Source organism: Hyperoodon ampullatus, assembly GCF_949752795.1.
Source record: "Hyperoodon ampullatus genome assembly, chromosome: 10".
Lineage (NCBI taxonomy): Eukaryota > Metazoa > Chordata > Mammalia > Artiodactyla > Ziphiidae > Hyperoodon > Hyperoodon ampullatus.
Genome location: NC_136923.1, coordinates 34,814,435 through 34,840,459, shown reverse-complemented (window position 1 = coordinate 34,840,459; position 26,025 = coordinate 34,814,435). Strand labels below are relative to the sequence as shown.

General features: G+C 41.9%; 1 protein-coding gene across 1 annotated transcript in view; it reads left to right on the top strand.

Annotated features, from left to right (window-relative positions):
* The window catches only part of CACNA2D3 (calcium voltage-gated channel auxiliary subunit alpha2delta 3), a gene marked incomplete at both ends in the record, with an annotated part of 803,480 nt that overhangs the window by 728,705 nt on the left and 48,750 nt on the right, over nucleotides 1-26,025 (top strand). The window contains 4 exons of the mRNA XM_079712407.1: nucleotides 13,758-13,833; nucleotides 16,698-16,750; nucleotides 18,242-18,297; nucleotides 25,572-25,683. Coding sequence (XP_079568533.1) covers nucleotides 13,758-13,833; nucleotides 16,698-16,750; nucleotides 18,242-18,297; nucleotides 25,572-25,683 — 297 coding nt within the window. The remainder of the gene's footprint in view (nucleotides 1-13,757; nucleotides 13,834-16,697; nucleotides 16,751-18,241; nucleotides 18,298-25,571; nucleotides 25,684-26,025) is intronic.

The window sequence follows — 26,025 nt, the reverse complement described above, 5'->3', positions numbered from 1 at the left end:
TGTAGCTTTGTAGTATAGTCTGAAGTCAGGGAGCCTGATTCCTCCAGCTCCGTTTTTCGTTCTCAAGATTGCTTTGGCTATTCGGGGTCTTTTGTTTTTCCAAACAAATTTTGAAATTTTTTGTTCTACTTCTGTGAAAAATGCCAGTGGTAGTTTGATAGGGATTGCATTGAATCTGTAGATTGCTTTGGGTAGTAGAGTCATTTTCACAATATTGATTCTTCCAATCCAGGAGCATGGTATATCTCTCCATCTATTTATATCATCTTTAATTTCTTTCATCAGTGTCTTATAATTTTCTGCATACAGGTCTTTTGTCTCCTTAGGTAGGTTTATTCCTAGATATTTTATTCTTTTTGTTGCAATGGTAAATGGGAGTGTTTTCTTGATTTCATTTTCAGATTTTTCATCATTAGTGTACAGGAATGCCAGAGATTTCTGTGCATTAATTTTGTATCCTGCTACTTTACCAAATTCATTGATTAGCTCTAGTAGTTTTTCGGTAGCATCTTTAGGATTCTCTATGTATAGTATCATGTCATCTGCAAACAGTGACAGCTTTACTTCTTCTTTTCCAATTTGGATTCCTTTTATTTCCTTTTCTTCTCTGATTGCTGTGGCTAAAACTTCCAAAACTAGGTTGAATAAGAGTGGTGAGAGTGGGCAGCCTTGTCTTGTTCCTGATCTTAGTGGAAATGGTTTCAGTTTTTCACCATTGAGGACAATGTTGGCTGTGGGTTTGTCATATATGGCCTTTATTATGTTGAGTAAAGTTCCCTCTATGCCTACTTTCTGCAGGGTTTTTATCATAAATGGGTGTTGAATTTTGTCGAAAGCTTTCTCTGCATCTATTGAGATGATCATATGGTTTTTCTCCTTCAACTTGTTAATATGGTGTATCACATTGATTGATTTGCGTATATTGAAGAATCCTTGCATTCCTGGAATAAACCCCACTTGATCATGGTATATGATCCTTTTAATGTGCTGTTGGATTCTGTTTGCTAGTATTTTGTTGAGGATTTTTGCATCTATGTTCATCAGTGATATTGGCCTGTAGTTTTCTTTCTTTGTGACATCCTTGCCTGGTTTTGGTATCAAGGTGATGGTGGCCTCGTAGAATGAGTTTGGGAGTGTTCCTTCCTCTGATATTGTTTGGAAGAGTTTGAGAAGGATGGGTGTTAGCTCTTCTCTAAATGTTTGATAGAATTCGCCTGTGAAGCCATCTGGTCCTGGGCTTTTGTTTGATGGAAGATTTTTAATCACAGTTTCAATTTCAGTGCTTGTGATTGGTCTATTCATATTTTCTATTTCTTCCTGAGTCAGTCTTGGTAGGTTGTGCATTTCTAAGAATTTGTCCATTTCTTCCAGGTTGTCCATTTTATTGGCATAGAGTTGCTTATAGTAATCTCTCATGATCTTTTGTATTTCTGCAGTGTCAGTTGTTACTTGTCCTTTTTCATTTCTAATTCTACTGATTTGAGTCTTCTCCCTTCTTTTCTTGATGAGTCTGGCTAATGGTTTGTCAATTTTGTTTATCTTCTCAAAGAACCAGCTTTTAGTTTGGTTGATCTTTGCTATCGTTTCCTTCATTTCTTTTTCATTTATTTCTGATCTGATCTTTATGATTTCTTTCCTTCTGCTAACTTTGGGGGTTTTTTGTTCTTCTTTCTCTAATTGCTTTAGGTGCAGGGTCAGGTTGTTTACTCGAAATGTTTCCTGTTTCTTAAGGTGGGATTGTATTGCTATAAACTTCCCCCTTAGAACTGCTTTTGCTGCGTCCCATAGGTTTTGGGTCGTCGTGTCTCCATTGTCATTTGTTTCTAAGTATTTCTTAATTTCCTCTTTGATTTCTTCAGTGATCACTTCATTATTGAGTAGTGTATTGTTTAGCCTCCATGTGTTTGTATTTTTTACAGATCTTTTCCTGTAATTGATGTCTAGTCTCATAGCATTGTGGTCGGAAAAGATACTTGATACAATTTCAATTTTCTTAAATTTACCAAGGCTTGATTTGTGACCCAAGATATGATCTATCCTGGAGAATGTTCCATGAGCACTTGAGAAAAATGTGTATTCTGTTGTTTTTGGGTGGAATGTCCTATAAATATCAATTAAGTCCATCTTGTTTAATGTATCATTTAAAGCTTGTGTTTCCTTATTTATTTTCATTTTGGATGATCTGTCCATTGGTGAAAGTGGGGTGTTAAAGTCCCCTACTATGATTGTGTTACTGTCGATTTCCCCTTTTATGGCTGTTAGTATTTGCCTTATGTATTGAGGTGCTCCTATGTTGGGTGCATAAATATTTACAATTGTTATATCTTCTTCTTGGATCGATCCCTTTATCGTTATGTAGTGTCCTTCTTTGTCTCTTCTAATAGTCTTTATTTTAAAGTCTATTTTGTCTGATATAAGAATTGCTACTCCAGCTTTCTTTTGATTTCCATTTGCATGGAATATCTTTTTCCATCCCCTTACTTTCAATCTGTATGTGTCTCTAGGTCTGAAGTGGGTCTCTTGTAGACAGCATATATATGGGTCTTGTTTTTGTATCCATTCAGCCACTCTGTGTCTTTTGGTGGGAGCATTTAGTCCATTTACATTTAAGGTAATTATTGATATGTATGTTCCTATTCCCATTTCCTTAATGGCTTTGGGTTCGTTATTGTAGGTATAGTCCTTCTGTTGTGTTTCTTGCCTAGAGAAGTTCCTTTAGCATTTGTTGTAAAGCTGGTTTGGTGGTGCTGAACTCTCTCAGCTTTTGCTTGTCTGTAAAGGTTTTAATTTCTCCATCAAATCTGAATGAGATCCTTGCTGGGTAGAGTAATCTTGGTTGCAGGTTTCTCTCCTTCATCACTTTAATTATGTCCTGCCACTCCCTTCTGGCTTGTAGAGTTTCTGCTGAGAGATCAGCTGTTAACCTGATGGGGATTCCCTTGTGTGTTATTTGTTGTTTTTCCCTTGCTGCTTTTAATATGATTTCTTTGTGTTTAATTTTTGACAGTTTGATTAATATGTGTCTTGGCGTATTTCTTCTTGGATTTATTCTGTATGGGACTCTCTGTGCCTCCTGGACTTGATTAACTATTTCCTTTCCCATATTAGGGAAGTTTTCAACTATAATCTCTTCAAATATTTTCTCAGTCCCTTTCTTTTTCTCTTCTTCTTCTGGAACCCCTATAATTCGAATGTTGGTGCGTTTAATGTTGTCCCAGAGGTCTCTGAGACTGTCCTCTGTTCTTTTCATTCTTTTTTCTTTATTTTTCTCTGCATCAGTTATTTCCACTATTTTATCTTCCACCTCACTTATCCGTTCTTCTGCCTCAGTTATTCTGCTATTGATCCCATCTAGAGTATTTTTCATTTCATTTATTGTGTTTTTAATCGATGCTTGATTCATCTTTAGTTCTTCTAGGTCCTTGTTAACTGTTTCTTGCATATTGTCTATTCTATTTCCAAGATTTTGGATCTGGGAAATAGAATCTTGGATCAGCTTTACTATCATTATTCTGAATTCTTTTTCAGGTAGACTGCCTATTACCTCTTCATTTGTTAGGTCTGGTAGGTTTTTATCTTGCTCCTTCACCTGCTGTGTGTTTTTCTGCTTTCTCATTTTGCTTATGTTACTGTGTTTGGGGTCTCCTTTTTGCAGGCTGCAGATTCGTAGTTCCCGTTGTTTTTGGTGTCTGTCCCCCGTGGCTAAGGTTGTTTCAGTAGGTTGTGTAGGCTTCCGGGTGGGGGGGACTAATGCCTGTGTTCTGGTGGTTGAAGCTCGATCTTGTCTTTCTGGTGGACAGGTCCACGTCTGGTGGTGTGTTTTGGGGTGCCTGTGGCCTTATTATGTTTTTAGGTATCCTCTCTGCTAATGGGTGGGGTTGTGTTCCTGCCTTGCTAGTTGCTTGGCATAGGGTGACCAGCACTGTAGCTTGCTGGTCGTTGACTGAAGCTGGGTGCTGGTGTTGAGATGGAGATCCCTGGGAGATTTTCGCTGCTTGATATTATGTGGAGCTGGGAGGTCTCTTGTGGACCCGTGTCCTGAAGTTGGCTCTCCCACTTCAGAGGCACAGCACTAACTCCTGGCTGCAGCACCAAGAGCCTTTCATCCACCCGGCTCAGAATAACAGTGAGAAAAAGTAGAAAGAAATAATTAGTAGAAGAAAGAAAGAGAGATTGAAAGAAAGGAAGAAGGGAAGTAAGGAAGGAAGGAAGGAAGAAAGAAAGAAAGGAGGGAGGGAGGAAGGATGGAAAGAAAGGAAAGAAAGGAGGGAGGGAGGGAGGAATGAAAGCAAAAGGAAGAGTGAATGGAAGAAGAGAGGGAGGGAGGGAGGAAGGAAAGAAAGAAAGAAAGACAGGGGGGAGGGAGGGAGGAAGGAAAGAAAAAGAAAGTGGAAAGAAGAAGGGTGGGAGGGAGGGAGGGATGGAGGAAAGAAAAAGAAAGAAGGAAAGGAGGAGCGGAGGGAGGGAGGGAGGAAGGGAAGGGAGGAAAAAAAGAAAGAGCAGGTAAAGTAAAATAGAATAAAGTATGAAATATAGTAGCGTTATTAAAATTAAAAAGTAATTATTGAAAAAAAACACGGACCGAAAGAACCCTGGGACATATGGTGGAAGCAAAGCTATACAGAGAGAATCTTACACAGAAGATTACACATACACATTCACAAAAAGAGAGCAGGGGGGAAAATCAAAAATCTTGCTCTCCAAGTCCACCTCCTCGATTTGGGATAATTCGTTGTAAAAAGAGGAAAAGGGCGAAAAGTCTGAAATCTTGCTAAGTCCACCTCCTTAATTTGAGATAATTCGTTGTAAAAAGAGGGAAAAAAAGGGGGGGAAAGTCTTAAATCTTGTCCTCAAGGACCACTTCCTCAATTTGGGATGATTCGCTGTCCATTCATGCACTCCACAGACGCAGGGCACATCAAATGGACCGTGGAGCTTTAATCCGCTGCCTCGGAGGCTGCACAGAGAGATTTCCCTGTCTCTGCTCTCACAGCTCCCGGGTCTCAGCCTTGGACCTGGCCCCGCCTCTGCGCGTAGGTCGCCGGAGGGCGTCCGTTCTTCGCTCAGACAGGACGGGTTTAAAGGAGCCGCTGATTCGGGGGCTCTGGCTCACTCAGGCAGAGGGGAGGGAGGGGAATGCCCTCTCCTCGCGCACCAGGCAACAAAAGGGAAAAAAGTCTCTTGCCTCTCCGGTAGCTCCAGACCCTTTCCCCGGACTCCCTCCGGGCTAGCACTAACCCCTTCAGGGTCTCTTCCTGCCGCCAGCCCCAGACCTCTCCCTGCGCTCCGACTGAAAGCCGATACCCGAGCCTCAGCTCCCAGCCCCGCCCGCCCTGGCGGCCGAGCAGACAAGTCTCTCGGGCTGGTGTGTGCCTGAGGGCACCGATCCTCTGTGCCAAAATCTCTCTGCTTTGCCCTCCACACCCCTGTTGCTGTGCTCTCCTCCGCTACTCCGAAGCTTTCCCCCTCCGCCACCTGCAGTCTCCGCCCTCGAAGGGGCTTGTAGTGTGTAGAAACCTTCCCTCCTTCACGGCTCCCTCCCACTGGTGCAGGTCCCGTCCATATCCTATTGTCTCTGTTTATTCTTTTTTTCTTTTGACCTACCCAGGTATGTGGGGAGTTTCTTGCCTTTTGGGGGGTCTGAGGTCTTCTGTCAGCGTTCAGTAGGTGTTCTGTTGGAGTTGTTCCACGTGTAGATGAATTTCTGATGTATCTGTGGGGAGGAAGGTGATCTCCGCGTCTTACTCTTCCGCCATCTTCCCAGTGCTCCTCTCTTCTCTTCTTTTTAAAATCACCAATGACCCCCAAAAGGTAGTTACTGTACAGCAGTCATAGTGTTGGGGGTGGGCCTGTGGGCCTGGACTCAGCTAGCACCCATGGCGAGGTCTTAAAACACACCCATGCTCCAGCTGTATCCCAAGAGATTCATATTAGATTTGTCTGGGGATGGAGCCCAGGCATTTATGCTTTTTAAAAGCATCCATGTGATTCTCAGGTGCAGTCAGGGTCAAGAAACACTAAGTTAAATGCACCAGGTGCCAGTCTAGGTGCTGCCCAACTTCAAAGTTGCCTGACTTTTGGCAACTTTAACTCCATAATTTCAGTTTTCTCTGCAGCAAAATGAAATTGAAAGAGTGATTTTCATACCTGCAGTGAGGGTTAAGTGGAATAATGCATGTTTTTACCAAACATCCTTGTGGTTTCTGCCAAAGGGTCTTCCCTTGTTCTTTGTGTATTTAAGTAAGCTCGAGGAAGGAAAGACCCATGGGGCACACCTGGCCCTTGACTTGAAGAGAAATGAACTGCTTGCTAATAATTTGTTTTTGCTTTGGGAGCTACTGAGAATTCCTATCCCTCTTGGTTGTGTCTTTTCCGTTTTGTTCTGTTTTGTTTGTTTTATGTGTGAGGCGCAGCATGCCTGAGCTTTCACCCCTCCAAGGCCGTTCGTATTTTCCCTTCGGGGCCTGGTGAACGTCCTCCTCACCTCACCCCCTACACATTCATTAACATAGTCAACTTGTGTAGAATTCCCTGTGGCAGCTCCTTCTAAATTGCCTTTCTAAAAAGGTGAGTCGTCAGGTAGGATTCAAGACTTGGACCATTTCTACCCCTGTCTCCATATGATGGAACTGCACTGGCTCCATGGCGGGTGACTGGAGCTTTCCCTGTCTTTGGTGATTGCGTTACATTTCAGCGAATGCCCTGGCCTTGGAATCCAGAGAGTGTTAGAGGAGAAGTCTGTTATGTTTGGATGGCTGCTCTAATGCCGACTGCTCCACCGATGTCTAATACTCAACAACTCATGTAAGGAATGTAATGGCTTCTTGGCTTCCTGTTGACCTGACTGTGTCCACTGAAGTATGCTTTGTCAGAGGTGGCATTGAAGGGAACAAGAAGACGGATTGGCTTGGACAAGTGTGTTTCTGGGCCAAACTTTCTGGAATGCAGAAACATGGGGATTCCAATAGACTGCTCTTTAAAACCCTAAAGCTGCTGCTTGAGGATCCCCAATTACAACAATAACAATAGCCACCATCATCTACATCATAATAGCAACAGGTCTCATTTATTGAATACTAATTGCAGTTGACCCTTGAACAACACAGGTTTGAACTGTGGGGGTCCACTTATACACGGATTTTTTAAATAGTAAGTACTGAAGTGCTACATGGTCTGTGGTTGGTTGCATCTGTGGATACAGAACCGTGGATATGAAGAAACTGTGTTTACAGAGGGCAAATTGTACTAGGATTTTCGACTACATAGAGGGTCAGCTCCCTAACCCCTACATTGTTCAAGGGTCAACTGTACAGGCAAGGCATTATTCCAAGCAGTTTGCATGCATTACCTTAATTAATCCTCATGGCAAATCCATGAAATACCTACTATCATTATTGCCATTTGACAAAAGAGGAACTGCAAGTGGAGGCTTCAAGCATTTTAGTAACTTGCTCAAATTCATCCACAGTAGTGTGTGGGGAGATGGAATTTGAACTCGTGTCTCTTGGATTCTAGATTCTAGACCATGTTTTCCTGGTCACCACTCATCTTTTCCCATAGTTGGAGAAGACTAAAGTATTCTCTGCAGGGATATTTGTTCATATTCATGCTTGTTTTGCTTTGAGAGAAAGTAAAAGTCTTTCAAACTTGAAGTCCAATGTATTGGTTAGTAGTTGGTTCTACTAGAAATAATAGGAAATTCTAAAATAACAAAGTGTGAAAGAACATAGGAGTCTTTTTCTCTTTTATGTGAAGGAAGTATGAAAATACTTATTTGGGGGCCTCATGTTGTCATCATGGACACATGACCACATCTTTTTTTTCTTTGCCTCCTTCTAAGTTGGCTTTTAAACTCAAGATTACCTCATGATCCAAGATAGCTGCTGAGCTGCAGCCATTAGTTCTGCAAACTAGGCTGGCAGGAGGATTCTAGGACGTCCAAAAGGCCAAGTAAAATTTCTTTTTAAAATTTCTTTCTTTATTTAAGTACTTACTCCCATACAATACTTTTGCTTCCATATAATACTTCTGCTTAATCACATGGCCTCACCTACCTACAAAAGAACCTGGGAAATGTGCATATCAAAAAGTCGGTGTTCTGCTCATTGCAAGAGGAGAATGGCTGTCGGGAGACTATGATAGCCTCTGCCACATCCATCATGCCCCAGTTTGCTTCAGACCACCTCGAACTATTGAATCCTGCTTCCTGTGACATCCACTTTGAAACCCTTCCAGAGATGAGGCTATATTCCTAACTCCTAGTTTTCTGCACACCCCACATGCCTGTGCAGTCCTGAACACAAATGGTCATAGCCACCATCTAATGCATCTGTCAATGATGTCTGACCCCAGGCAATGACAGCAGGAGCACTCGATAACACCTATTGGGTTTGACTAATAGTAATGACACTGGCAACACCAACATCCCTAGGTTCTAACATCCTGAGCCTCAGTTGCATGCCCCACACTGTGCTAAGCGCAACTCAGGCATTACCATGGTGCAGTTGTTGTGAAATGTACACATGGCGCCAGGCATTGGGCAGAGCCCAAGGATGCTCCTCTAGCATCCAAGTTTCCTGCCTCAAGTGGGTTTTGCATTCACTCATTCCCCAAGCAGAATTTAGCCGTTTCCTTCTATATCTCACTCAAAGAAAAAAGCAAAAGAAATTTAGCCTTTTCTACATGGGATTAATCATAATTGCATTTTCCCCTTCAGTTTAACAAGGAAAGCTAATATTCATGCAAGGCGCAGTTGAATGGGCAGACAAGCCACTGGCTAGGTGCACCTACTAGGCACCTGTGCATGTTATCCTGTGCCACAGGATTGAAGCAAATTTGGCTGGGAGAGCCACAGTGACTTCACCTCCTGAGCCTTAGTTTCCTCTCCATGCCCTTGACATCAGAGATAATACCTGACTGGCAGAAAGTAATCGATTATTTCTTATTGTTACTGCTTTTATTACCTGGGTGAGATGTTGATGTGGTCAGTATCTGCAACTTTGTTTCTTTTTATAGTCTCAGCACCTGTTGATGAAAAGCATTTGGGGCTGATAGATCTGCTTAATCTATAGAATGAGTGAGGCTCCCCTCTCAGGGTTCTTCACTGGACCCTGAGTAGCCCCAATACCCTATGTGCTGGGCTTCCAGCTGGTGCAGCCTTATGGCACTTATTCTCTTCTAATGATGGGTGCTCATTAACTAGATTTGTTTTAGTGATTTTCCATCAGAGCGTTCAAAGGCAGCTTCAACTCACCACCTCTGCTGTGTTAGATGTGCTGTGTTGATCATAAAGAACAGTACAATCTCTGTAAAAAGATGCTATGGGATGAGATGGCCACCAAGGCAAAAAGGAGAGACGGGAGAGCTCCTTCTGGATCTGCTATTTGTATTCAGATGGAATAGACTGAGCTTTCCATTCTCATGGCTGTCTAAGATGTATGAATGAGTAAACTTCCCATGGTGACAATCCCTTTGTTTAGAATTTCCTATGTTCTTGCTCCATGCCCTGACACTTGCAAGTTGAAAACTGCCCCAGAGAACACATTTTATAGCTCAAAAAAGATACATGTTTTTACATGCTACCCTAGTGAGTCACTTTTGCTTCTCCTACTTTTTGATTCAAAATTGCTTTAATATGTCCCTCAGTGGGTCTCTGTGTCAGATGCCTCCCTGTCCTGTTTTAGGGCCATATTTGCAAACATTAAGCTGTTTCAAGACTGGTTTTGAGGCAAATTTTTAGCCAAAGTGAGTTAGAGTCATTGCAGGTAATATACCTGGCCTCGTGGGCACAAAGTAGGTGTTTAATAAATGCTGGTCCCCACCGTTACTAATCAGCTTAAATTAGCTGAACTCATGCCTTTGAAATTCAACCTTCTAATTTTTAGAAGAAATCTTTTTCTTGGTCGTGATTTTTGTCTAGTTGGAAAAGAGCAGAATCAGCAAAATGGATTTAAGCAATTCCTAATGTCACGAGCCTGACACCCAAGACTCTACCTAGTACAGGATACATAGGGTTGCCCTTGCTTGGTTTGCATTGCTTTGGGTTTCTTCTTCAGAGACTGTATCTGCCTTCTGTCAAAGTTTCAAAGAGACCCATCTGGGGAGCACAGAGATGTTAATGATAAGGTCTCCCCAGCAGCCCACGGTTGCAGTGGCCTGGTGGTGATGTCATGGGGATTAAGGCATGTTATCTGTAATAAGAATAAACTCCTGCTGCTGAGTGCAGCAGTGCAGCAGCAATCTTGGGCTGGGCACTACGCTCGGGGCTTATTTTAGACCCGAAAGAAAGCAGGCAATTATCATGTTCTTTAACTATAATCAGCCGAACAGGATACAGGTAGCCACAAAATGGAGTTATTTAAAACAGTAACAAAATCACTTCAAAAAGGGCAACAATCTGGAAGTCTCTGCAACATCTAGTTAAAGCTGTCTAAGCATGGAGAAGAGAGAGAAGGTTTGTTTTGTAACCTCCTCAGTGGCAATCAGATCAGGAAAGCTTATTTGTGAAATGAAAGGCAGGAACCCTGGCCTGGAAGCTGCCCTAGAGCAATTGAGTTTGGACCCAACAAGTAAACTGGAGCCTTTAAAAATGATTCAAGGAGAATCCTGAGCTTCCAGCCATCTGTTTGTCATGGTGGTTACCATGGCAAGAGGCTCTCACTAGCCTGGCCAGCTAGTCCAGCCTGGTCTGGTGACCCCATCACAGCACCTCAGCTTGGGTTGGAAGTTGATTCTGGATATTGATTATGAGACCTTATCTTGGGTAGCATTCCCTGTGACATTCCAATAAGACTCTGGGATGGGGCACAGGGCTGAATTCTAAGCATTTCCTAGGACCTGTCAGAATCTGCTACTGAGCAGAGGGCAGAGTGGGGTGGACTCAGCATGGCCCCCATCTAATTCTGGCTCTGCCACTTGTTAGGTGTGTGAACTTGGGCACATTTTTAGGCTAGCCGATACTTGGTTTGCCCCTGTGTGAAATGGGGATGATTAGAATCTCTCCTGTAGGGACATGCTTATTAGAAAAGTACCTTGCTCACCGTTGCTAAATAGACTTCAGTAGACATTAGCTGTTGTTACCCTGTCCTCAGCTATGAAGCTCATGGACAGAAGTTGCCGCATCATCTGCTGATAACCCCAGCATGACTTCTGAAGGAGTCTGTTACTTCAGTAAGAAGTGTGAATTTTACATTGCATCATATATGCCAATGAGCTAAGAAGACCAGGAGGCCTACCCATCCTCCAGCCAGCTGGGTAAAGCCTGAGTCAATTCCCAATGCATTTAACACCACCCCCATTAATTAATAATGGCAGTGAAAACCAGACTAATAAATTATAACAGCACCTGCAGCCCTGCCTTCTGTTGAATGCTTCCTCTGTACTAGGCACTGTGCTAAAGGCAGTACATGTGTATAATCTCATTTAATCCTCACGACCACCCAATAAGGCAGCCATTATTCTCACTATTTTACAGATGAGGAAACTGAGGCACAAAGAGGGTTAAAAAGAATTGTAATAAATGGGTGAGTTAGGATTTGAGCTCAGGTCACTGATTTCAAAGCTAGCTTGCTAATCATTAAGTCACACTACCAGTCACTTGGGCCTTTGGGAATAGTGTAGCTTTAAGAGTCCAAAATCTAGCAAAGAACAAAATTAGGCCTTCGGTCATAACAAGGCTAGCACATTGCATAGTATATTTCAGTATACTTCCACATGACTGATTAGTTAAATCTGAGAACATCTCTGGAAGTCACTTTATAAATGAAAAAATAAAGCCTCAGAAGTAAGCAACCTGCTATTATAAATGGCAGAACCAACCTTTTAAGCCAAGGCCACACTGCATCCATGTCTACAAGACCCCAAACACACTCAAGTTCCACTCAACCCATGCTGCCTCTCACCAGCTCTGACTCAAATTCCAGCTGCAGAGATAGAGTTGGGCAGTAGGAAAAGGAAAAAGCTAATAATAATTCTTGTCGAATCCTAGAAAGCCCTTCCAGGGCACCTGCCAAAATCCCCTGTTGAGGATGCAGACTGTGGCGTGGTAGGCCAGTCAGGGGCCAATTAGACTTGTCCATCCTAGCCTGCAGTTGATTTTGTGGCTGAATTCGTGTCAGGGCTGCATCAATGATGAGCGTTTCTGTGAGAAGTTTGTTCAGGGAGTTCCCTGAGCCAGACACTTGGCTGGTTCATAGGCTTCATTTCTGTGTCAGTATACACTGGTTCTGCTTGCATCTGCTGGGAGGAAAAAAGCCAGAGGACAGTCAGCAAGACTAGAAATGTCCTGAAGAGGAAGGGGCTTTGGGGGACTTGCCAGGAGATTGTGTGACACTGGTACACTCTTGGGCTTTGCTGCCTATGATGCCTGTGTGGTGCTGGTCAGGAGCTGGTTTCCATCTCAATTTGGTCAAGTGGCCAGTTTTCTGCTTGGTGCCCATAGATGCTCTTTGGTTTAATCCGTGTGTGTGATATCTCTAATTTATTGTCTAGAGGAGAAAGCCTTCACATCACATTTTGCAGTTGACCTCTTCAGTCTCAGCTGTGTTATAGACTATTCAAGATTCATGCAATCAGGCAGTCATTCATGCATTCAACCTTTTAAATTGGAATACCTTCTCCATACTGGGTGCTGTGCTAGGTGTGAAACAGATCCAACCCCAGTCCTGCAGCATGGAACTTATATTCTAGTGTACATTTCCAGCACAGTGTTAAGTATGCTTCACATTACTCACTGTATTATTTCAGAAAGATATTCCTGTAGGGAGAATTCCTTCCAGTCATTTAGAAGTTCATGTATCACAGTATTAACATGTCATCTGGCAGCTGTTAACATAACTCAGGCTGGACTTTAAGTGTCTCTCCTTTGGGGGGCCAGGAATAGTGGGAAGAGGAGCTTGGGGGAGGGACGAAATGCATGTCTCCTTTGGGATAAGGTGTTCGCTCCATCTAAAAGCTCTTAACTTGCTGCTGGAAATTGCCATTCTTTTTTACTTTGTAAAGGTGTTAATAGGAAACTAAAATATCTGTAAAAATTATAAAGTAAAACATCTTTGCAAATGAGTAAAGATCATAACTGGGAGGAGAGCTGTATTTTTATCACCAAGGGAGAAAAAGATGTCCATTTTCCTGTTTCATAAACTGCACTGTTTTCGAAAGCATACTTAGTAGTGAGTATACATATATTCACTACCATGGTGGTGGTAATGGAAGGGGGGTTAACAACCAATGAGCCAGCTGGTTTCCAACAAATTGTCAAAGTGCTAGCTTTATCTTGGTCCAAGCCTATTTCCTAGTGCTTAAAAGAGACAGAGGATCCTGCCATTTCTTAACTCAAAGTGGCCCTTCCCAGCTCTCCTTGACCTTGCAGACATGGTCCATGTGGATTTCATCAGGGGCCCAGAACTCAATTTAAAAGAGCATATTTCTTTGGAGTATCCTGGTCCATGCAAGTCATCATTGTTCAAACCAAAATGACTATTTGGTCAAGTTGGGGGGTTTCTTCTCCCAACTCTCCATCCCAACGATACCTTTATTCTCTTTATTCTTTAAGTTCCAAGTGTGACCTGACTGTGTCTCCAGTCCTGGACTTTGCTGTGTCCCTTGCTTGTCACCCTTGTTAGGCCTGCCTTGACTTGTGTTTGTCACTGCTGCACTGGCTGGTGGTGTTAGTGACTGTTCACCTTGCTGGTTGGTCCACAGCATCATTTGGTTCTCGTGTTTTCCCATGTAGTGAAGCTCCTTTCCATTCTCTTCTATAGAGTTACCCTTTATGACTATCAAGCCATGTGCAGGGCCAACAAGGAGAGCAGCGATGGTGCCCATGGTCTACTGGATGTAAGTACAGTGCAGTCACTCAGAAAACAACTGCATGTTTTTATCTGTCCCTGCATGTGAGCATATCTTTTTCTTTGGAATCATCAAGTTTATCTGTTTCAAAACACATGAATATTTAAATGTGTCAAGTCAAGAAAATCACTTCTGTTTAAACCCAAATCCAGTGACTGTGTGAATGATAAACAGGTCTAAAGTATTTGATGGATTAATGCAGCAACCTCCCCTCCTTTTGATGGATAGAAAAGGGGAGAAGTTTTGTCGATTCCCTCATTCTCAAATAAAAGAGAATTTGGTTTGGTTCAACAGAAACCTTCCTTTTAGTTTGTAATAAAGCTGTTAGCCTATGCCCAAATTCACATTTTGATCAGAGATTCTCTACTCTAATCATGCTGCTGCTTTTAACATCATTTTCCCTGGAGCTGATTCCATCCATGATGTCACAGTTGAGGATCAATCAACATAGCTTTGTATCATTAGAAACTGGCTTTCATATCACCAGAAATTAACTGTGACAATTTACCCCCAGTTTAAAAATATAATTTACGATGTGCAAGCAATATAAATTTGGTCACCAATAACTTGAAAGCACAGAAAAAACAGATACAGATACTTCAACATAGTCTGGCATATGGGTATAAATATAACCCTTACATGTTATCATTTTGTAAATTCCAAAAAATCAACCTAAAGTTTGGTTTGAAACACAAAATTTAAGAGCCATTTTGGTTTTAAAATATAAATATACACCTTCTCATTTACAGATGTAAGATCTTGCAAGGGGATTATTTAAAAACCAAATATTTAACACGGTTCTCCTACACTAAGGGAGCAAGGAATGATTCTGAGCTGGGACATTTCTGAGAGGCAACTAGGAACTAAAAATGGGTCGATTTGAAAAATACCACTTTTTAGTGAGAATCAACACATATTTCCAAACCCAGCTTCCCTAGCCTTAGCATGAGTATTTCCAGACTTAAAATGTTCCCAAGATATGTTTTTATCATTAGGCTTAAGAGCTCAATGGCTTTACCCTTCTGAATGCTAATGTGCATTAAAATTTTTTAATCCCGTATTTACATAATCCCTTTGTTTACCCTGCATTGAGCCAGCATCTGGCAGGGAATGCTTGAGTATCCTCCTCCCACTGCCAACGCCAAAACCCCCCCACCCCCCCACCCCGGCCCCGCCCCGGGCCTCAGGGTGAGATGCCCCTGTGCCTCCCTCTCTTCCTTCCTTAATCCATTTATTCATTCTCTCCTCCCACACTATGGAGGACCACTGAAATGTCACTACCCATCCTGGCAGGTACAAAGACACAAAACTGTCCTATGGTCTGACCTTCCTTGGTCCTTTTGAAAGAAAGATGGTTATTTTTCAAGCCATAAGAAGTGTAATGGCAGAACCACAGGATTGCATGGCTACATTTGGTTTTAGGAAATAGTTAAAAGTTCACATCCTTATCTGACCCTGAAAGCCCTGTAATTCACGGAATGATGAGGACACACTCAATCAGAGCAAGAGATTTAGTCTGAAATCTGGGTGGGCTGGGAGTAACCCCAGTGGATTGTTGTTGTGTTCTGTACATTTGCTTACTGGCTTGAATAGGCAAATTTTAAGAATGGTCAGGGGTATATAAATTTGTCCTTGTTTTATTTGAAACTGGATAATCCTCCCATTCCTAGCTCTAGTCCTTATCATCAAAATGCTTAGAAGGTAGGATTAAGCAGCCATCACATCAGAAACCAGGATTGGGCATTTCAATTCCCTGCTACCTAAAGACAACCACAGAAGGTTCTGAGATTTGTCTGGACCTGCAACTTGGGGCTTGGGCTTTGCCAACGTCATTACCTGTCTCTCAGGTCCACCCACCGCTCACATATCCAGCATACCTAGGTACAAAGAAGCGACTGAGGCGGAGACTTTGTATTTTCCAGAATTCAGGAAATTGAATTATCCACATAGGAAATATCACAGAGTAAACAATCCCACTGCTTTTTTTTTTTTTTTTTTTTTTTTTTTTTTGCGGTACATGGGCCTCTCACTGTTGTGGCCTCTCCCGTTGTGGAGCACAGGCTCCGGATGCGCAGGCTCAGCAGCCATGGCTCACGGGCCCAGCCGCTCCGCGGCATGTGGGATCCTCCCAGACCGGGGCACGAACCCGTGTCCCCTGCATCGGCAGGCAGACTTTCAACCACTGCGCCACCAGGGAAGCCCCCACTGCTTTTTTTAATTAAAATATTCTGAAATAAAGATTAGCCCGTCAATGCCTTCTTTTATAGAGTGAAGGGGATTTTCTGCAAGGATAAAATCACATATTTATATGGTTATCATTTTTTTCAAGTCTGAATATGTAAGTGTGAGAAAACGCAGCTTAAATCCTACATAATTCATGGGCGGCATTAAAATCAAGCATGTGAAATTTTTGCTTATTTCAATGAATGACATACAGTGATAGAGAACAGGGAATCACCTTTCCAAGAGGCAGCCCTGTGAATTACCATTTGAAATTAGTTATATGATTCCAACCACTCAGCATTAGGCTGTGAAATATTAGCCCCCAGAGAGTAAAGGTTTAAGCATCATTTGGTGAACTTCCTTTTTCCTCCCAGAGATAACCCCTGTATTAGATCATGTTTATTTTACTTGTAAATCACATCTCACTACAGGGGAGTTCAAAGTTTTAAAATGTTAGTTTTGGGATACAGTATCCAACCATTTTCTTCTTTAAGCTAGAGCTTCACTGTTTTTTGACATGATATCAATCTCTCTAGAAAAATAACATTGTCTTTTTGTAAAGCCTTAGGTTAAACTACAAATTTTGTGTGTGATACATTGTTTTTAATGAACTGAATTCTTCTCTTCAGCCTTATAATGCCTTCCTTGCTGCAATAAAATGGATAATGACAGAACTTGTCTTGTAAGTACAATTTGCTACATGTTTTAAAAAGTATTATTGCTTATAAAAAAATATTATTGCTTTTCTGTGTTAAAAAGTGAATTGGGAGACTGTGCTTCCAATAACCATTACATTCATAATACTCTGCGATAACCTGATTGAACATCTCGAAATATTGAACGTTGAGTCCAAAAAATTATCTTTTATTAAGTTATTCATGGTCACTGCTCATGCCCTTATATCACCATTTAGCAGACTAACAGCTTGCAATACACAAACCAAATTTATTTATTGTGGTTACTGTTAAATGTAACATAGATGTCTGGCTGTTTTTAATGCAGCCTGGGTGGGCTGTGGTCAGAAGAACAAATTGCCAGGCTGTCCACTGTGCTACTTTGGATGTCTTGGCATGTGCAGGCGTGGGGGCCTGTGCAGTCATGGGTCAGGAGCTTTCTCAGGTGTGATTTAATTGTTTACCCTGTCAAATTACAGTCCTGCTGGATGCATCTGTGACTTAGGTCAGACTTGAAATGGCACAAAGATGAAAGGCTTGACTTCCAGATGAGATATTGGACACATTACAGAAACACTGTGTCACACAGAAAGGAGGAATTCCATGGACCAGCATGGAAACCAGATCATTCAAGCTGCACCAAACTCTCTTATTCTTATTTTCCCCATTAAGGTTCCAGTTCTATGAGTTTAAGGCAGATTTCTTGCTATTTTATGAACAGACATTGTCTTCCTTATTGCTTCAATGTAACCTATGTTAACAAAGTTATAACTTCAAGTGGGGAGTAAGTTCTAAATGTACATAAGAATCAGAGAATACAGGTAATAGTGAGATTTTGATTGTGAGCTGCTAGAGGATAGCAGCCATGTGCCTGAGAAGGAAATGACTGAATTTTGATCTATTTCCATTTATTTAGAGGATGATTTATATTACTTTTGCATTCTTTACTAGCAGTTGAGAAATTATGATTTTTGTGGAGTTGCATTGTGATATAATTTCATAAAAAGGAGTTTGTCCTCTCTGTCCCCACCACCCTGCCCTACATACACACACACACACACACAACTGAATACATTTGTGTTACAGTGTAAATTTTGAAAACATCCTTTTAGTGTAGATCATAGCCTAAGTAGAGAATATTCCATTTGTATTTCTGAACCAAGGCAGGGGAAGCCCTTTGAAATTTGACTTTTTACTATGGACTCAGACTATAACAAGAAAACAATTTCTGCCTATAAAGCAGATATTTCTCAAAAGAGTCCCTGAGTCTAGGTGAACCTGATTTCAGGGTTTGGCTGGCATTGGTGATAAAATAGTCTTTCACAAGTAAGACAAAGCCTAGTGAAAATTCAGTGGTAACTGAACCAACCCCCTTGATATCTCAAGATGATGATGTTATTCTTTCAAATGAGGTGAGTGATGCTGAATAACACAGAATGTCACTTCAGTTCAGGGTGTGTGTGACCAAGTAACGTTGGGCTTTTCCATTTCCTGTTTAGGTTCCTGGTGGAATTTAACCTCTGCAGTTGGTGGCACTCAGATATGACAGCTAAAGGTAAGCAGCAACTGGCTTCTCTTTCCTTGACCAGAGTGATGAACCTGGGGTTCACTGGCTACTTTTCACCAGGGATGTGCTCACGTAAAACTACCCAGGACAAAGAAGTGATGATTTCTCCTCTCTGTCAGCAAAAGGCATCCTTTGTGCTAAGGGCAGCGCTGTTCAGTCTAACAAAAATTCCACAGGCTTCATTCAGCCCATGTAGAATGTACACTTTGACCTGTTTCCTTAACTAAGGCTTTGAGGTCATACACTGCACAGGAGAATTCTTCAAAAGCTAGTGGGCAGTGCTGAAATCTAAGGATCACAGACACATTGCCTTTCTCAGGCTGAATGAATGGATAACCGTTACCTTTTTACCATTACCTTCATAAAATATAAATCTGATCAGATTACTTTCCCTGCTCAAAACTATCAATGATTTGAGCAGTAATTAGTGGAAACTATTAGAGGCCTGAGTTGTGGAGTTAGATTAGTATGGATTTGAATTCTGGCTCTGAGGTTGGCCTTTGTCAAGTTAGCTGATCTCCTCAAGGCTCAGTTTCCCCACAGTAGGCAAAGTAGAGAAAATAATAAAAAATATTTATCTCTTATCATTTGTGTGTATGTGTACATTTAATGGTAAGATAAATCATGATATATGCTGAGCATAGGACTGGAATATTGTAAGACCTCAAAAATGGTAGCTGTAATTAATTCATGATAATGGTGATGATGATGTTGACTGTAAAAAAATGAAATATTGCCATTTGCAGCAGTATGGGTGGACCTAGATAACATTATACTTAGTAAAGTAAGTCAGACAGAGAAAGTCAAATACTATATAATATCACTTATATGTGGAGTCTAAAAATAATACAAATGAATCTATATACAAAACAGAAAAAGACTCACAGACATAGGAAACAAACTTACGTTTACCACAAAAAAATGACAGCCCATTCACAGAAAGGCATAGAAAATACCTATGAAATTTACTAATATAGCAAGAAAAACAATATGCAAAGTTGTATACACCCCCCAAAACCCCCCAATGGTTGGGGAGAAGGAGGATGTAGAATTAAATCAGATCAGCAGTCAGGCCAATGGGAAGTCAGTAGGCAGGAACCAAAATAGGAGATAGGAAAACTTTCATGCACCCCAAAGAAAATTTTACCTATAACATGAACCTGCTTTTGTTTAAAATTGTACATGATTTGAAAAAGAAAGATGAGAAGGAACTTACATAATGGGTGCTTGTTATCTTTTTCTAGTCAGTTTTCTTATTTGGCTAGCGTGTCCACAATTTTACTATTGGGGTGAAAAAAAGGTACATGAGATTAAGTGAGAGAAAAGGAAGAAAGGTGATCAATAGAGGCCAAGAGAATGGATGGCAAGTTGGTTAGATGGCTGCTCTCTGCAGCACCAGTGCCTGGGGACAAATCACCACTCCTTGCCAGTCAGGCTTTGAGCTCTGTTTCAGCTAGAGATGAAGTGCCCTGACCTTGGAGTCAGGCAGCCTTCCTCTGCCACTTGCTAGCTGTGCGGTTCTGGACAAGTCGCTTGGTCTCTCTGGGCTTTGGTTTCCTTGCTTGTCAACAGAGATAACAATAGACGCGATGTGGTTGTGAGCAGTGGATTAAACTGTGCATGCAAAGCCCACGTGCAAGATGGGGCACAGAGCGAGTCTCCAGCATGGTGGGTGGGGCTCCAGCTTTGGGTGGTGGTGTCTCTTTTGGCTAAGACGTCTGGCTCTCTCTGAGGAGTGTGCTTAGTGCTGGGGCAGCAGGCTGGTGGTCTTCAGTGGTTCACTTTCTGGCATTCCTCTCATTTAACTTCATATCCGCATGCCTGCCCACCCTGGCTGAGGGGCTTTGGTGGTGAGCATGAGAGTGCGCCCTCTTCACGCCAACCTCCATTGCTGCTTCCCCCGTACCTTGGCCTGCTTCCCTTCCCTGCTGCCACAGGCATCTGCCCTCACTCTTGCTCTGGTCCTTGACATGGACAATTAGTTGTAGAGTTTCTTTTAAGTGCCCATCCCTGTGATCTCCACTTAGACCAGTGGTTTTCAACCTGGGGGTGATTTTGCCTCCCAGGGGTCACTGCAGTGTCTGGAGACATTTTTGGTTGTCACAACTGGGGATGGGAGAGAGCTATTGGCATCCAGTGGTTAGAAGTCAGAGATGCTGCTAAACATCTTACAACACACAGGACAGCCCCTCACAACAAAGAATTAATTATCTGACTCAAAATGTCAATAGTGCCACTCTTGAGAAACCCTGGTGTAGGGCAGGAGAGATGAATTAGGAAGGGGGATATGGTCTTGGCACTCATGACAGTTACAGAAACTTGTGAAAGTTCCCATTCTGAAATTTCACATCCCTTCTCCCTTCTTCCCCCTCCACCTTAGCTAAGAGGAATGATGTGATGCTTCAAGTCTCTGTTTTCTGTCTTAGGAAGCTTTTTAAACAACCCTTAGTAGGTAATTCCAAATCCTCTCACTCCATCAACAGACTGCACAAAGACCTTGTCAGATAGTTACATCATCTGCAAGTTGTGTGCCAATATATAGTGCTTTTTCCTTCCCAGAGAGCTGGCACTAGGTTCTCTTCAGATCCCTTCAGCATACCTGAGAGGTGGGGACTGCTAGAATGTGTCACTAAGCCTCTCTGAGGCACGTAAGTCAGGCAGCTAACAGGAAATGGACTCAACCCCAAACCAAGGCCAGCCACCTCTGCTGGAGGACGGCGAGAGACGCACCTGGCTTTCTGTGAGTCCCAAGTTGAGCAAGCTGCCGCACGTGGATTGTCTCATTCAGACCTGCAGCCCTCTGCTGGGCATGGCTATGACTTTTTCTATTTTATAGATGAAGAAACTGGTTCAGATGGTGAATGCACTTGCCCACAGAGCTGCAATCATCTGAATCTTTGTTAGAGGTAAATGTGAATCTCAGACCCAGTGTAAGCAGGGAAAATTCCAAGCATCATAACAATATTGCCTTGAGAGGTTTCTTCATTCTAAATTTACCCTTCCCTCACTGGATAAAGACCCTGAGCTGAGACATAGATCTTTGTTTAACTAAAAATGGAATCCATAATTACACTGTTTATCTGCTTCATTTCCTTAATGAAGGGGACTGTGGAAGGCCATTTCTGCTTGATTATCACAAAGGTATCATTTTGGCGAAGCTGCACAAAGAGAATGGAGCTTGCTGGCACCCGGTTATGAATGGGGGTGCATTCACAGAGACAATAGAAGAGGAAAGCTTTTCAAATGGCAACTCTATTCATTCCTGATTGTCTGCACAGAATTACTGGGAACCCAAGTCAGTTATTCTCATCAGGGACATTTGTTGCTAAGGGAAAATTAAAGAAATCCAATTGTGTGGATGCTCCATTGGGTGCCTCATTGTGAGTGAGTGATAGGTTCTGGCGGCTTCAGCCTGAGACGTCCAGTATAACTGGGGTGGGAGGCAGACAGGGTGATGGCCAAGAGCCGAGGCTCCGGGATGTGACCATGTGTATGTGCATTTGGGCTCCATAACATAGTGGTGTGACTGTGGGCAAGCAGTTAACTTCATTTCTCTGAGTTTTAGCCTCTTCATCAGTAAAACAGGATAGCAGCAGGGCCTTGCTCACTGTGTGATGGTGAGGATTCCATCCATCAAAGGGTCTAGCACAGTGTTTGGCATGTAGTAAGTGCTTAGTGAGTATTGGCTGCAAAGGTGGTGGTGGTTGTTTTGCTATTTAGGTAATGATCGTGATCTCTGGGACTCCAGGCAGGCTATGTCTGCTTTCTGAACTTCAGTTTTCCCTTCTGAGAAAAAAAGGAATCAGTCTATCTGAGCTCCATGATGCTTGTGTACCTACACCTTTGTAAGATAATGAGTTTTAAATGCCTGAGAGTTAAAACAGTACCCATCAGATGACTGGCAGCCTTAGTTATTGGTTTGAAATTCCATAGATAAACAGTAATGACTAGCAAATATATGTGGTGTTTTCCATAGCGCTCCAGACAAAGAAAGGTCTTCATAATAAACCATGTTATTTAGATTAAATGTGGCCATGGTTTTATATGATAATTTGTGTGTTTCCCAAAAGTACCAAGCAACTTCCAGCCAATCCATAGTCATACTGCAAATAGACTCAACGGCTCATCACCACATCAGTACGGGTGCCCTACAGTTGTCAGAGGAATAAGAATTTCATCCCTAGAAAAGATCAGGGCCAAATGAGTCTCTCCATTGAGAGCGCTGGACTCATTCCATTGTAACTGGGCCCAGACAATTAGAATTAGAGATGGTGCAATTATCAGGGTTATTTAAATCACGTGTGCTGCCTATCTCAGCCTGCCCCAAAGACCTTTCTTCCTTTCTCTTATTGGCCAAACTTCATAAAGCAGTTAAATATATATACATGTGCTGGAGCCAGACGGCTCAAGTTCAAATTTTGGCTCTGCCACATACTCACTGGATGAATTTGGACAATTCACTTCATTCTCTCCTCCATTCGCTAATCTCCAAAACAGAGATAACAATTGTTCTTACCTCACAGTTTGATTTTTTTTAAATTTTGTCATGTTGTACTGTTAAATAAATAAATACATGTAAAGCAGAACAACATCTGGCATATAAATTTCTTAATAAATTTATCCATTACCATCATTGGGTTATTATATACCATCTGCATCCTGTGCCATATCCACTTATAATCTGTGCTTTTGTTTACTTAATCTTTATTTCATTTCAACTGACTGACTTTTTGAAAGTTAGATAAATTAAATATTAAAGGGAAGCTTCCCAAATTAAAACTTAGTATTGTTTGCCATATAGAGAAATCAATTGTAAAAATAAGAACCCTGAAAAGAAACCATGTTATCATATTGTAGTCAGGTCCTCTGAGCTTCATGTTTGGCCTCCCTGGGGTAAAGGGGAAAAAGCAAATGAAAGAAAGATGGAAGAGACTCCCTAGCATCAAACAAAGACATCTTCCTGACAAAAATCGAGGACACTGACAAAGAAATGGGGAGAGAATGATGTTCCCACCCAGCACCTCTGTGTTGTGACTGTTGGACCTCAGCCGCCTGAAATCCCCTTGCCTTCCACCCAAGGCAGGCAATTTGCCATTAGGGACCGAGAGTCTCCCATTTCCTTTGTCTGTGTTATTTGCCTGAAAAACACCATTCAAGAGAATTATTCATTTACTCAGCAAGCATGTAATGACACTTCCTATGAGCTGGCACCGAAGGCTCAGGGGATAGACAGTGTTCAGAACCTGGCCCTTTGCGGGCATGACGACTACCCGCGTGGTACCCTCGGTGGAGTCAGGATCAGGGAGGCAGCCGTCTGCTTGCCATTCTAACCAAGCAGCAGTGGCTCAAAAAGGCTGACAGTCTGAGGGTTCAATGAAGTAACCTTCACAGTAGAAGTGGTGCTGGCAGTAGGCACAAACACTTAAGTAGCCCTAACAATGTACCAGCCACTTTTAGTGGATGAATTCATTTGATCTTCAAACGACCATGTGGAGTTGGTTCGCATTTTGCAGATGAGAACACTACAGTGTGGAGAAATTAAAAACCCACCTGATGTCATACAGCAGTGGCAGAATTCACAACACCCAGAATTTGTGCTCTTAGCTGTCAGTACCACACGATTAGCCCAACTCCTGGCATGTACATGGTAACATGAAGGCTGCTGGGGAGGGGGGGCACACATGTGTGTGAAAATATGCATGTGTGTCACTCTGTTAAGAGTTGTACATGCATTAGTCTATTTATTCCTCAGAACAGCCCTGTGAGTTAGCATGGGAATCTCCCCTTAATGTCAGTGACCAGTTCCTGAAAATCATGTTATGCATAAAAAGCTGACTGAGGCTACTTCCATTCATTTTAAATAAGAAAAATTACAAGGTGTTATTCTTCAACCCCCAACCCCCAACCAATTTCCTCAAAATAATTAAAGCTCAGTAAAAACGCCTGTATATAAAAGAATCACGTTAGGATGTAAATGCTTAAAACATGGCTTCCTGATCACCCAACAATTATCTGGTTGTTACCAAACAGTTGTTTTGCATTCAGTAACCCTCTGATGGTTCACGTAGTGCCAGCAGCCTCCCAGATGGACATTCTACAAAACATCTACTGGTGGTTCTGACATCCAAACCAGTTGCATTTGGAATGTAACTGGAGACTTTGTTACAAATATGTATTTATATTTCTATATAAACATCAGCCAAAAACTTTATACAAAGTTTAGGTATTGGAAACCTATAAGCAAGCGTTCTACTGGGAAAATGTTCATGAGTAGATCTCCTGTGAAGAGTACCTATACTACTAGCATCTCCATTTTACAGATGAGAATACTGAGGATTAGCTAAAAGCAGTGAAGCAGGAATTTGTACTCCAAACTGCTCTGACTTTACCCTTAACCACTATGCTATAGTATCTGTCATCATTATCGTCATCCCTAATGGCTTCATTAGAATGCTAGCTTTATTTTTGTTGTTGTTGTTGCTATTATTATTATTATTATTATTAATTGACATTAGCACTCATTATGTTCCAAGTACTGCACTAAGTACTCAACATATATTATTTCATTGAAATCTCACATCAGCCTCTAATAAAAGAACTATATTATCCCAATTTACAAATTTTAAAAAATTGAGACTTAGGTTTTGGAATTTGCCCACTGGACATAACTTGTTTAAACTAATTAATCCACCACCCAGCCCTTACCAAGTACCTACTGTGTACTCATCCACGTTCCAGGGTTATTTGGTACTATCTTACTGGACAAGGAACTTCATAATAGTAGGATTAGGTTCGTGGCTGTGTTTCAAAGACATTATGTATTTTACTATTCCATATTTCAATTTTGTTTCTGTAATAAAACCATGCAATTGTATCATGACCCTAAATAATATGGTGTAACTTGTATTTTATACATCTATTCAGATGTATATACGTGTGTGTGTGTTGTTGTTGTCACTGCTAAGTTCAAGTAAGTATGAGGTCAGAGACCGAGTGACTGATGTTGTCCCAGAAAGTAGAATTCTTGTGATGTATAAATGATAGTTGATCACGCCAGCAGAACTGCTTGAGGAATTATAGCTTATAGAGTTGCTTGGCAGATGAAATCACTTGACTAATTAGAAAATAATGCATTATGCTGTGCCTAGAAAAATCACAGAGCAGCAGGAGCGGAACTGCGTTCTGAGTTACTGTGGGCTGCCAGTCACAACAAAGCCTGTGCCTTGTATTCTTTATCTTTTTTTTTTTCCTTATTCCTATAGCCCAGAAATTGAAACAGACCCTGGAGCCTTGTGATACTGAATATCCAGCGTTCGTCTCTGAGCGCACCATCAAGGAAACCTCAGGGAACATTGCTTGTGAAGACTGCTCCAAGTAAGCACCCCCTGCCCCTTTCTTCTCAGTATAGAACTTTTCCAAACAGGCCAGTGCGGTTGGCATGCGTAGGATTACGTTGAGAGCTGGAAACATGGCTGCCCTCTTGTGTGAGGAAGTATTTCCATCAGCTTGGAAGGAACATCACTTGGCTTTGCTAGAGAGATCATTTAGAGTTTGGGAAACATTCAAATGTATGAAAATACATCCTAGAATATAAGAGATTTTTAGTCCAGTTTGTAGATGGGTGGGAAAAGTCCTGATTGTTTTTTTTTCCCCAATTGACAGTTGGCAATTTCAGCTAGTTGGGGAAATTTCTCAGGTGTTTTTATTGAAGGCACC